Source organism: Carcharhinus amblyrhynchos, chromosome 9 (genome assembly GCF_965287045.1).
Source record: "Carcharhinus amblyrhynchos chromosome 9, sCarAmb.v2.hapA, whole genome shotgun sequence".
NCBI classification, from domain to species: domain Eukaryota; kingdom Metazoa; phylum Chordata; class Chondrichthyes; order Carcharhiniformes; family Carcharhinidae; genus Carcharhinus; species Carcharhinus amblyrhynchos.
Genome location: NC_137332.1, coordinates 49,228,175 through 49,242,434, shown reverse-complemented (window position 1 = coordinate 49,242,434; position 14,260 = coordinate 49,228,175). Strand labels below are relative to the sequence as shown.

Sequence of the window (14,260 nt, the reverse complement as noted above, 5' to 3'; positions counted from 1 at the left end):
GACTAATGGCATCTCAGTCGCAGGAAGTTAAGTTGCTTCTTCTATATCGAATGTCATATTAGAAAGCATCATAACTCAACTCCAAACTTTTTTTCCTTCACTGGAATCCTCTTCCACATAAGTATATTCTGAAGGTAGTGGAAAACTGAGGAAGGACTGTATCACTGCACATTGAACAACCATTTAAAATACTCTATTGTCCAAAGCTGGAAGATTAAACTCTCGTAGCAAGGTGATCTGCAGATGTGGTTCATTCAATTGTTGGGGTGTAAGTTTATAATCGCAGTGAGAAACTTTGGTAGCTGGGAGCTCGGTGCAAAGTTCCCACTTTGTCACAAGCGTCAAGCAGCTACCCATGCTGTCACTCGTTAAACCGGTCATCGTGTCTGATATTCCCTCTCTAACTCTTAAGATGTTCAGGTCATTTGGAGTGATGTTATCCATTCACTGGCTGAAATAACTTGGCACAGACCAGATATTTGATTATGTTGTTGAGCTGTATGGTACAACTACTCACCCAATAAATGCTGTGTGCCCAAAGAAAAACCTGCACTTGTACATGTCTAAAGGAATCTACTCACTTTTTGTTGACAGATCTTCCTCCACCAAGAAATATCTCAGCGATTTATGATGGAAACAACCAGTTCTCAATTGAGTGGATGAAGCCAGAAAATCACAGCCAGTCAACCCCAGTGAAAGGATATGTAGTGGAATGGGCAGAAATAAATGACAAAGTTAATCTGAATATCAGTTGGATTAAAGTTCCTCCTCAGAAATGTTCAGCTATGTTAACAGGTAAAGTGGGTCATTATTTTTTTAAGTAATAAATTTCTTCATCCAATCAGTACCAGTCAAACATCCTTCAGAGTCATCTTCATGTTCTTTAAAGACCGAATTCCACAAGAATGTGAGATCAGAGGTCTGCTCATTTTCAGTTTTTAATATGCTCTATGTTGTGTGACAGATTTTTTACACCCCTGTGTACGACATAGCAATACTTCAAAATTAATCCTCTGACCCATTGTTCAAACAGGATTGCTTCCCAAGTATTTCAAGCTTATGTGCTTTGACTATTTCAACAAAGAAAGACTCTCACCTATTGTTGCTTTGTTCCACTGAAGATTGAAAAATTTGTTAGGCAACTTTTTTACATTTTCGAACCCTACTTTTGGCAGTTCAGACTAATTATAAAGATACCGCTAATTGTTCGTTCTTCATGGTTTGGAAGAAAGACATCGCTCAAGTTAGTAAGCCTAACTTGATCAAAAAGCAAAGTATTGAAGGTACTGGAAATCTGAAATACAAACAGGAAAGTTTGGCAACACTTGGCAGCATAGTGTCTGAACGAAACAGAAGGCAAGAATTGAATAATGACATGAAAAAAATGACTGCTCCACAGTACGTCATAGAATGCTGATGAGCATCTCTATTGTTCAACTTAGGCCTGCGCAGCTGTAGACTGGAGGTGGGAAGCATTGCCAAGGTCACAATGATGGAGACATTGAGTGGATTGAACATCATTTTCATAACACCACTGCCTGTTTCTGCCAGGCAGAAAATCAGATAATTCTGTGTGAGCAGTAAATGTATCACAAAATAAACAAAGTGTACGTGGCAATAGGACAAGTGTATACTGATATTGCACTGATTGGAATTCAAGTTGGAATCACTTGTCACAGAGTACAGTAACATTGAAACTCAAATCCTCAATCCCAATAGCCTCACAACTTGTGTGCAAGAGGCCCAACAGTCACAGGAAGTCTGGCAGAAATGGAGAACACCAACCCTCCCAATTTGCATGGAAACTTTGTCCACCCCGTAACTTGGCCCTGAATGCTAAAGGGAGAGGAACAAAGTGGAGGAAATGCACACCCTACCAATTAAAAAGAGACACGACAGGCTATAGCAGGAAAAAGGATAATGAGCAATGAGGGAAGATAATTGAAGTGTTTAAGATGGTTAAATGATTTGATAAGGCAGATAGCAAATTATTATTTCCTCTGGGGGCAGGCATTCAGAACAAAGGGGCAGAGTCTTGAAATTAGAGCTTGGCTATTCAGGGCTGAAGCACTTCACACACATGAAAAAAATCTATTGATGTTACAGCAATTGAAAATTGAAGGTTGGTCAATTGAAAGTAAGTTTCAAAACTAAGATTGATTGATTTATTTTTGTTATGGAAGGGTATTAAACATTAGGGAACCAAAATGGACACGTGGAGTTCAAAACAGACTAGCAACATGGATTAATTGAATGGCAGAGCAGGTCTGCGGGTTTGAATGACTTACTCCTTTTCTTATAACAAGTTGCCCACAAGTATGAGAGATACGCAAAGATTTTCCCAGGTTTTCTTGCAACAAGCAATCACAAAGTGTCTGTTGTTGCCCTCCCACCCCCCTCCTCGTACTTTCGGCAAAACTGAGTACTTTTGGTTATAACTACAATCCTACTGTATTGCATATTGCAGAAAACATAAAGCCCAAGACCTGTTTTCGGATCTCCGTCTATGCCATTTATGAAAGTGGGGCGGGAACACCCCTGTCAACTCAGAGCTACTCGGCGCAAGAAGGTATTTAAAGTAGTGGCAAAATTCAAACCTTGAGTAAATGAGCGTCATGAGCTGTTGATAATGAGATGTTATTTTAATCAAGGCTTTTAACAATTTTTTTATTTAGCAGCACCACGGTCAGGTCCTGTAGTCTTCACCAAGCACAACATTGCTACAATATTCTGGAATAATGTTCCACAAGACCAGAGAATGGGCTGCATCAAGAGCTACACCATCTACTTGCAGGAGGAGAATTCTGAGAAACAGCCTGAAATCTATAGTATGTACATCAGAGAAATAGTGGTTCAGAGCATAAGAAATAAGAGCAGGAATAAACTATATGGTCCCCTTGAGTCTTCTCCAGCATTTGAACAAAGAAAGATACTGCACAGGAACAGGCCCTTTGGCCCTCCAAACCTGCACTGATCATGCTGCCTGACTAAACTAAAACCCCCTATCCTTCCAGGAATAGTATCCCTCTATTTCCATCCTATACATGTATTTGTCAAGACGCGTCTTAAAAGTCACTATCGTACCTGCTTCCACTACTTCCCCTGGCAGTGAGTTCCAGGCATCCATCACCCTATGTGTTTCTAAAAAAAAATCTTACCTTGTACATCTCCGTTGAACTTTGCTCCTCGCACTTTTAATCTATGCCCCCTAGTAATTGACTCTTCCATTCTGGGGAAAAAGCTTCTGACTATCCACTCTGTACATGCCTGTCATAACCTTGTAGACTTCTATCAGGTCGCCCCTCAACCTCCGTCGTTCCAGTGAAAACAAACCAATTTTCTCCAACCTCTCCTCATAGCTAATGCCCTCCATACCAGGCAACATCCTGGTAAATCTTTTCTGTATCCTCTTCAAAGCCTCCACATCCTTCTGGTTGTGTGGTGACCAGAATTGAACACTATATTCCAAGTGCAGCCTAACTCGGGTTCTATAAAGCTGCAACATGACTTGCCAATTTTTAAGTTCGATGCCCTGGCCGATAAAGGTAAGCAAGCCATATGTCTTCCTGACTACCCTCTCCACCTGTGTTGTCACTTTGACCTGTGTACCTGTACACCCAGATCCCTCTGCCTATCAATACTCTTAAGAGTTCTACCATTTACTGTATATTCCCTATCTGTATTCCAAGATGCGTTAACTCACATTTGTCTGGATTAAACTCCATCTGCCAGATTTCCACCCAAGTCTCCAACTGATCTATATCCTCTGACGGTCCTCATTGCTATCTGCAAATCCACCAATCTTTGTGTTGTCCGCAAACTTACTAATCAAACTTTTTGTTTTCCTCCAAATCATTTATTTTTATATATATACAGCAAAGATCCCAGCACTGATCCCTGAGGAACACCACTTGTCACAGCCCTCCATTCAGAAATGCACCCTTCCACTGCTACTCTCTGTCTTCTGTGATTTGAACCAGTTTTGTATCCAACTTGCCAGCTTACCTCTGATTCCATGCAACTTCACCTTCTGCACCAGACTGCCATGAGGGATCTTGTCAAAGGCCTTACTGAAATCCATGTGGACAACGTGCACTGCCCTACCCTCATTAATCATCTTCATCACTTCCTTGAAAAACTCAATCAAGTTAGTGAGACATGACCTTCCCTTCACAAACCATATTGCCTCATTAATATGTCTAGTTATTCCCAAATGAGAGTAAATCCTGTCTTGAAGAATCCTCTCCAATAATTTTACTGCCACTGATGTAAGGCTCACCAGCCTGTAATTGCCTCAATTATTCTTACTACCTTTCTTAAATAAAGGAACAACATTGGCTTTTCTCCAATTCTCTGGGGCCTCCCTTGCAGCTAGTGGAGATACAAAGATTCCTCTCAGGCCCCAGCAATTTATTCCCTTGTTTCATAGAGCATAGAACATAGAACACTACAGCACAGAACAGGCCCTTCGGCCCACGATGTTGCGCCGACCAGTTAAAAAACAATGACCCTCTAACCTAAACCAAACCTTTTCCATCCATAAACCTATCCACGGATCTCTTAAACGCCCCCAAACTAGGCGCATTTACAACTGCAGCAGGCAGGGCATTACAATCCCTCACCACCCTCTGGGTAAAGAACCTACCCCTGACATCCGTCCTATAACTGCCACCCCTTAATTTAAAGCTATGCCCCCTCGTGCTAGCTTTCTCCATCCGAGGAAAAAGGCTATCACTGTCCACCCTATCTAAACCCCTAATCATCTTATATGTTTCAATAAGGTCCCCTCGTGGCCGCCTTCTTTCTAACAAAAACAACCTCAAATCCCTCAGTCTCTCCTCATAGGACCTCCCCTCCATACCAGGCAACATCCTGGTAAACCTCCTCTGCACCCTCTCCAAAGCCTCCACATCCTTCCTATAATGTGGGGGCCAGAACTGCACACAATACTCCAAGTGCGGCCGCACCAGAGTTTTTTGTACAGTTGCAACATGACGCTGCGGCTCCTAAATTCAATCCCCCTACCAATAAACGCTAAGACACCGTATGCCTTCCTAACAACCCTATCTACTTGATTCCCAACTTTCAGGGATCTATGTACACATACACCTAGATCCCTCTGTTCATCCACACTATTCAGAGTCCTACCGTTAGCCCTATACTCTACACATCCGTTATTCCTGCCAAAGTGAATTACCTCACACTTTTCCGCATTAAACTCCATTCTCCACCTCTCGGCCCAGCTCTGCAACTTGTCTAAGTCTCCCTGTAGACTAAGACACCCTTCCTCACTATCTATCACACCTCCGACTTTGGTGTCATCAGCAAATTTACTAATCCACCCAACTATACCCTCATCCAGATCATTTATAAAAATTACAAACAGCAGTGGCCCCAAAACAGATCCCTGAGGCACACCACTCGTAACTGAACTCCATGCCGAATACTTACCATCAACCACCACCCTCTGTCTCCTATCCGCCAGCCAATTCCTAATCCAATTTCCTAAATCGCCCTCAATCCCATACATCTGCAATTTCTGCAGAAGGCTTCCATGGTGAACCTTATCAAATGCCTTACTAAAGTCCATATATATCACGTCAACTGCCTTACCCCCATCCACCTCTTTGGTCACTTTCTCAAAAAACTCTAAGGTTAGTAAGGCACAAGCTACCCTCCACAAAACCATGCTGACTATCTCTAATCATTTCATTACTCTCCAAATAACTATAAATCCTATCCCTAATAATTTTTTCTAAAACCTTGCCCACAACTTGCTAGTTTCTTTCAGTATTCTGGGGTATATCTCATCAGGCCTTGGGGACTTGTCTACCTTGATGTTTTTTAAGAACCCCAATTCCACCTCATTTTTGATCTCAACATGACTCGAGCTATTTACCACACCCTTTCCCAAACTCATCATCCACTGAGTCCTTCTCTTTGAATACTGACGCAAAGTATTCACTTAATACCTCACCCATATCCTCCTGGCTCCATGCGCAAATTCCTCCCCTGTCCTTGAGTTATGGAATCCTACAGTGCAGAAGGAGGCCATTCAGCCCATTGAGTCTCCACCAATCCCAATCCCAATCCCACCTCGGCCCTATCCCCATAACTCCATGCACTTTACCCTAGCTAGTCCCCCTGCACTAAGGGGTAATTTAGCATGGTCAATCCACCTAACTAGCACATCTTTGGAATCTGGGAGGAAACTGGAGCATCCAGAGGAAACCCACACAGATGGGGAGACTCCACACAAACAGTGACCCCCCCCCCACACTCTCTGTGACCATCTTCTTGCTCTTTATATATGTATAAAAAGCCTTGGGATTTTCCTTAATCCTGCTAGCCAATGACTTTTCATGATCCCTTTTAGCTCTCCTTACTGTCTGCTTAAATTTCTTTCTACTACTTTCCTTGTATTCCACACTTGCTTTGCAGGTTCCAAGCCTCCTAGCTTTGACAAATGCTTCCTTTTGCTTTTAACAAGAGATATTGTGAGCCTAGTCATCAAAGGTTCCCAAAAGTTGCCATACTTCATCCTTACCAGAGTGTGCCAGTCCTGAATCACCATCAACTTACACTTGAAAGCCTCCCATATGCCAGATTTGATATGATCATTCGTGAACTTCTATATTAATTCCATACTCCTGCCCAAGCCCATAATTATAGAGCAATATCTGTTTGTGAATGGAATTCAAAGTCTTAGTAATGTATAGAAACATGGAAGTTAGCAGTCCAAATGGTAGCCAGTCAACACTTTGTGTCTGTGCTGAATCTTTACAAGAGCACTAATCCCATTGCTGCATTCTCCTCACAAAGATCTGATTTTTTTTTTTCCTCCTCCTCTGCTCTGAATATTTATCCAACATCTCCTTCAATGATGGAATAATCTTTGCTTTGAGCACTCTGTGTAGAAAGCTTTTGGAACAACTGGCAGTGTAACTCCCTTCTCCTAACTTTTCTCTTTTGGGAGAGTTTTGAATTGATAAATCTTTGTCACCAGCTTCCCAACCAAAAGTGTTCCCTAGTCATTCCATCAAAACCCATGGGACCCAGGTTCAATTCCTGGCTTGAGTCACTGTTTGTGGAGTCTCCCCGTCCGCGTGGGTTTCCTCTGGATGCTCTAGCTTCCTCCCAGATTCCAAAGATGTGCTAGTTAGGTGGATTGACCATGCTAAATTACCCCTTAGTGCAGGGGGACGAGCTAGGGTAAAATGCATGGAGTGATGGGGATAGGGCCGAGGTGGGATTGTGATTGGTGGAGACTCAATGGGCTGAATGGCCTCCTTCTGCACTGTAAGATTCCATAATTCTTTGAGACAAATGAGATTCACTTGACAGCTCAATCATGGATTCCTGGTAAATGAGCAACAGCAGTGTGGTCTAAGAAGACCCAATCACAAGTCTGTGTTGTCTTACCAATTCACAGCTAGAAGAACAGTGGGTGGCACAGTGAATAACACTGCTGTCTCTTAGCGCTAGGGATCCAGGCTCGATTCCTGGCTTGGGTCACTTGCTGTGCATCTCTGCATGTTCTGCCCTTGTCTGCATGGGTTTTCTCCGGTGCTCTGGTTTCCTCCCACAGTCTGAAAGATGTGCTGGTTAGGTGCATTGACCATGCTAAATTCTCCTTCAGTCTATTGGAACAGGCGCGGGAGTGTGGGGACTAGGGGATTTTCACATAACTTCATTGCACTGTTAATATAAGCCTACTTGCGACACTAATAAATAAATTTCAAAAGGAGCATTACTTTAACTCTGGTTTTCCAGAAACCAGGAAGCTAAGGATTGTTGAGTGCAAGAGATATGCCAATTAATTGCTGGTTGCCTCAGGGCTTTGTACCATAAATTGGCTCTTGGCCAATCATTTCATATAATATATTTATAAGCATAAAGAGACTTCCATCAGTTTGTGTGTGGAGTTTGCACATTCTCCCTGTGTCAGTGTAGAGGTTTTCTCCAGGTGCTCCAGTTTCCTCCCACAAGTCCAAAGATGTGCAGATTAAGTTGATTGGCCATGATAAATTGACCCTATTGGCAGGGAGATTAGCAGAGTAAATGCGTGGGGTGACCGGACTAGGGCCTGGGTGGGATTGTGGTCAGTACAGACTCGATGAACCAAATTGCCGCCTTCTATATTGTAGGGTTTCTATGGTCTATGATGAGCTGGATTCCAAAGATTCAAACAATGTTTCAAAGGCAAAATGATTTTTAACAGACAGCTAGTCCTTTTAGCGGCTATTTTTGACACAGCGACCTTCTAAAATGACTAATTATTTGAAATGAGTAATTACTCCTTTTTTATTTAAAAATTATTTGTACAATAGCCTGATCAAATATGTAACCTTAGTTTGCCTTTCAAAGATAAAGTGCATTTTATTGAATAGTCACACAATCTGTAAATTGTGTGACCAGTCAGAAATGCAGTTTACTAATGCTTGTTAGTATTTCTCACTTGCTGTTACATGTTATAATTTAGGAAAGCTTTTTAAAGTAATCAAAGGGAGACAGTGAGTTTAATGAGTTAACTATGTGCTGGATTGTAGGGAACCTTGCCTGACAGGGCACATTGGAAAATAGAAGGGGGGGGGTCTTATCTTTCAGTCAGATAAACCTGTACCCTTTCTAAAAAAAAGCACCCCAGTGAGTGTGGAATTTCCCTGCACGTGATATCATGAATGGATCAGCACACCACAAAACCTATCCATGATGTCACAGGAAGGAAGGTTCTACACAAAATATCTACTAACCGGCTGCCTCCAGCTAATTAAGTTCATGTTTCACACTGGCAGCTCACTGAATACATGAATAATGAGGAGTCAGGATGAAAATGGATTTACTCTATAAAAGAAATAGGCATAACCCTTGTAAAGTACCAAACTCTGTGACCATTGAATAAAATGCAGATCAACTATTTTATTCTCGCTAATCTTGATCACTTTTTGAATGTGATGTTTACAATAGTCAGAAGTTAGATAACCCCCTCAGCTGATCACCTTGCTCCATGAGGCAATGTAAAAATAGTTTCTAAACACGTGCAAAATCAAAGTGCAGTCACTAGATTCAGTGACATTAAAATGCAAGAAACTTGAAAATGGGCCCCTCCCCACCATATGACTCAACTATATATCCTCCACATGGTCTTAGTCATAAAGATCAGAAAGCCTCCATGTTCAATTACTGCTTTGTGCATAGATACCCAAGGTGGCAGTTCAGATGCTTTGCTTATCCCAGTGGCCCCAATTAGAAGAGAAATAAATGGTCCAGGATTCCAGTTCAACTGATCACACTTGGTGTGGAAGTCAGATAACCAATTAGAAGGAGGAAGAATTTAGGGAGAGGACTGAAAATAATACAGAATTACAACAGATGGACAAATTGGAACAGGCATGTTAAGGGCCTATAATCTATATTCATTATTTGCTGTTTTATAGCAGCCATTGACCCAACCAGCAGCAATTATACAATTCCAAATCTGAAACCTGGAACGGCATACATTGTGTGGATGACCTCATTAACGAAAGCTGGTGAAGGGAAGAACGGAGAACAACACAAATTTTACTTCGGCCAGAAAAGTAAGAAAGTGTAACAGAATTCTGAATGTTTTAAGTGTTGTGATCCAGTTAAGGACTGCTAACATTTAGAGAAATTCAAATAACTTATTTTAACCAATAGAACTGCAATTTTTTTAACAAATGTATATGAAAGACTTAACGTAGCTAGTTCACAGTATTTGTTTATGCACAGAAGGTTACTTCTTACTTTCCCCAAGGATTTGCTTATAATACACATCAATCCTAAAATTATTTACTTATGGGACCACCCAAAAGTATGCTGCAATCCACTGGGAAATTCTCCTCAGCTCCAGCTAATCGCAGATGCAAATTTTTCATTTACCTCCTTTTGACTCTGGATGCCTCAATCCCTTGTTCTGGTTACTTCTTCAATACTTTCAAGCCAAGCTGCTGGTTGCTTTCTTTGCCGTAAGACTCTGCAGGTATCACTGCAGCTCCTTCCAGTAGTTTCAAACTAGCCAACTCCAACCTTTTTTGTTCCATCTCAAAAATTCAAACTGAGATTAATGCTGGAATTCTACTATCCTGCCCGCCACGGAATCAGAGTGGGCCAAGGGCAGAAATGGCTGTTGATGTCGTGCAGGGATTTCCGGTCTCACTCGAGTGAGGCCATAAAATCCCACCCTTAATCTCACCTGCATTTTACACGGTCAAAGAATAAATTCATTTTTTATTCTGTTTATAGTGCAGGCCTATTTTTCATTTACTGTGGCTATCTATGCTCAGTTTTTAAAAAATCATTTGCAGGATGTGCACATCACTGGCTGGGTTGGCATTCATTGCTATCTCTACTTGCCCTCAAGGAAGTGATGATGAGCTGTCTTTTTAAACTGTCATGATGTGGAGGTGCTGGCATTGGACTGGGGTAAATACAGTAAGAAGTCTGACAACACCAGGTTTAAGTCCAACCAATTTATTTGATAGTAAACTCACAAGCTTTCAGGGTTTGCCTCAAAACAGGCAAGACTGTTCCCTTCCTGTTGGCGAACACTTCAGCGGTCACAGGCATTCAGCTTCTGACCTTTGGGTACGCATTCTCCAAGGCGGCCTTCACAACACACGACAGCGCAGAGTCGCTGAGCAGAGACTGATAGCCAAGTTCCGTACACGAGGACGGTCTCAACCAGGATCTTGGGTTCATGTCACAATATCTGTAACCCCCATGACTTACCTGGGTTTGCAAAATCTCACTTACTGTACTGTCTGGAGACAATACACATTTCTTTAACACGTGCTTAGTGCTCTTTCCACTTATACTGTCGTCATCAGCAAGTTAGTTGACTCGCATTCTAATAGATAATCTGTAAACTGTCTGTGCTGTTATATGTCTGAGGCCAGAACTCTCCGTTCACCTGACAAAGGGGCAAACTCCAAAAGCTTGTGAGGTAACTATCAAATAAATTGGTTGGACTTAAACCTGGTGATGTCAGACTTCTTACTGTTTTTAAACTGTTGCAGAGCTTATAGTATAAGTACACCCATAGTGTTCCTAGGAAAAAAATTCCAGGATTTTCACAGTGACAGTAAATGAACGGTGATATTTTTCTAAGTCAAGATAGTGAGTGTCTTGGAGGGAAACTTCCTGGTGCTGAGGTTCCTATGTATCAGCTGCCCTTGTCCTTCTAGATGGCAGTGAGCTGCAAACCATACAAGGTTCAAACTATAGCTAGCCGCCTTAGCAAATACCCAAAAAAAATTGAAGCTAGAAAACTTTCAAAAGCTCTAGCCATCTCCATAACAATGTAGGCTGCTTTAGGATGTCCTCAATCTGGCCTTCAGTTTCAGCCTGGCGCAGTGGCACAATGGTTAGCACTGCTGTCTCACAGAACTAGGAGCCCTGGCTCGATTCCCAGCTTGGGTCACTGTCTGTGTGGAATTTGTACGTTCTCCCCATATCTGCGTGGTTTCCTCTCTGTCTAAAGATGTGTAGATTAAGTGAATTGGCCGTGCTAAATTCTCCCTCAACATATCTGAACAGGCACTGGAGTACAGTAACTAGGGGATTTTCACAGTAAGTTCATTTCAGTGTGAATGTAAGCCTCCTTGTGACTAATAAATAAACTTCAACTTTTTAAAATTACCTTAACCTTTAAAACTACTTATTCCAGGACAAGAACTTACTCTAAAATGTCAACATGAATCATGAACTAGATATTCATAACAGATCTAAATAAATGTGTACAATAAGCATGTAGCAGTGTAATTCAAATCTCCTGTCATTTTACCCCTGATAATAACATTGTCATAATCAATGGTCTTTGACTAAAGCATTAATAGTAATTCAGTTCAGCAGAGTAGTCAACAAAAGTATTGCCTAGGGGTCAGTTTACATTTAGAAGTGGGAAGTAGTGGGACCAAAATCCTGCAGCAAAATCCTGATCTTTTCCTAAGCAGATCTGCATCTATGTTGCCAGAGCTGTCTGTCAGAAATATGTGGGAAGCTCTTGAATAAGTGTAGATGCAGGCTGTACACAAGATGCTTACTGCTCTAGGGTAGAACCTGTTATGATTCTCTGATACTTACATGCCTGCCCTTCAAAAGCTGCTGCAAGACTTTCACATGTGACCATTCTACTCAACTTGCTGATGCCAGACTCCAAGCTGCCTCTTGGGCAGCATGTGTGCTATAACACCAAATGCTTTCTGAAAGTTCAATGTTACCCCCAACCCTCTTCCACCCCTTCCCCACCCCCCCCCCCCCCCCCCCCCAAAGAACAATCCCATGATAGCACACCAGTGACTGGCATTTTAAAGATATATAAATTATTTTAGTCAAGACATTCGTTTGAGGGATAACTTGGATGAGATATCAGAATGTGGGTATATCCCAACATTATTCAGATGGCTTTGATGGATAAGGAGCAGAGAAAATTGGATGGACAGAAGAATAAATGGTAGTGTTTTAAAGGGGCTTGATCAGTGTTTTGGAAGTACAGTTGCAATTGGAGTGAGGTTTTGTCAGTTTGTCGAAGTTGTTATTTAGATCAATGAATTGAAACTACTGCAATGTTCTTTTCTTCCAGGTATTCTTCCACCTTCAGACAGCAAGACCATCATAGTGGTGGTTGTTACAGTAACATTCATTTTTGCTAGCATTGTTTCTGGATTTTGTTTATGGCATTCGGTGAGAAATAGGTAAAGAAAATGTAATCTACTCGTTCTGATTAAGTGCATTCACTAATAGCTTCTTTTCAAGTGTAAACCTCACTATTATTTCTGTGGTGTTAATAGCTCTGATGTCAATCACCAGAGAGGGCCTACCAAAGATTAAATAATTTACTAGTCTTCATTTGAAACCTTTTCCACAAACTTCTTTCAAGCATTGATTTGCCATTTACTATTACAAATGAAATCAATTATTTTTTCTTCAATTTTACCTTTTGTTGGATGTTTTTAGCTGGTTAGTGGCAAATAAATTGTGTTCAGCGGTAGGTTATGAATGGCACTTGCCAGAATCCCCACTTGGTGGGAGTAGAAAAAAATTCAGATGGGTCAAACCTCATTTTATAAGCTAAGAAGCTGGGCTGATTTATACACTATACATTTAAACTTCCAGAGCTATGTGGATGTAAAGGATGTAACTGACTGGATTGTTCTGAGGGCTGGCATAGAATCAACTACTCTCCTTTTTTATGTTATAAATTAGTGCATGGTTTTCATTTCTCATTCATTACTTTGTGCATGAAGTAGAAGTGTACCTCTTGGAAGATCACAACTCTTTTCACATTGACACACTCAGGCCCAACAGCAAGAAAGTAGCAGTGGTTATTCTCCAAGTTAGGACTTTAATGCTCTGCTTGCATCTAAGGTGCATGAAATTGAGCATGTTGTCTTGTGTCTGTCTTTAGAGTGTTTCAATGTTATGTCCATTGGGATAATTGGGAGGGAGCAAAGCACTGATGAGTTATTTACACTTTTTTATAAATGACTTGCCATAACATGAGGCTTATTATCCATCCACTGTAAATTCCCATTCTTAGCTACCCCATTTAATAAACTAAACACATCCTGGCTTCTCACCTGTTCAAGATGCCTGACAGCTCAAAGGAGAATGTCAAAATGGGAAGGAGGCAGCCTGATTTAATGTGAACATTTTCCAATTCAGGATTAGAGCTTGGTTTCATATTTATACCCTTCCCCTTTTTTTTTCAGATGTTCCCAAAGCCACCCTCATTCAGCCACCCTCCAATTTTCCAATTCCAGTTTGGTAAGCTGCCTAGGAGCTAGTTTGGCACTAGTACCACCATGGACCAAAAATCCAAATGGATTGGAGTCCACATTGACTTACAGTATCTGGCTGGCAGCTACATACAACTTTTAGACCATATTAAAATTCAACTCAGCACTTGAGAGATATTATAGAATAATTGTTCACTATGTATGTGGTCATTTCTCAAGTTACATTTGTATGAATTGGTGAACGGAACTGATCTCACTTGCATTTCGTTTTGTTGCAGAGTGTGGTCCATTTTATCAAAACTGTCATCTCAACTATACATGAAAAATATTCCTGATCCAGCAAACTGCACTTGGGCAAAGGAATATACTACAATTAAGGTAACATTTGCTATAAGGACCTTTCATTCGACACCAGAAAATACATTCTGCAACGGGGACAGTGTCAATAAGAGTATATTGTTTGGAGAATTCCACTCTTTCATTTCCAAAGTGCTTTGACTTTT

The 14,260-nt window shown here is 41.2% G+C and overlaps 1 protein-coding gene across 1 annotated transcript in view; it reads left to right on the top strand.

The window, feature by feature from the left end:
* The window catches only part of il12rb2 (interleukin 12 receptor, beta 2a), a 43,718-nt gene that overhangs the window by 26,186 nt on the left and 3,272 nt on the right, over positions 1–14,260 (top strand). Inside the window, exons 10-15 of the mRNA XM_080196582.1 lie at positions 595–795; positions 2,468–2,569; positions 2,676–2,828; positions 9,438–9,578; positions 12,602–12,713; positions 14,036–14,135. Of these exons, the coding sequence (XP_080052708.1) occupies positions 595–795; positions 2,468–2,569; positions 2,676–2,828; positions 9,438–9,578; positions 12,602–12,713; positions 14,036–14,135 (809 nt within the window). The remainder of the gene's footprint in view (positions 1–594; positions 796–2,467; positions 2,570–2,675; positions 2,829–9,437; positions 9,579–12,601; positions 12,714–14,035; positions 14,136–14,260) is intronic.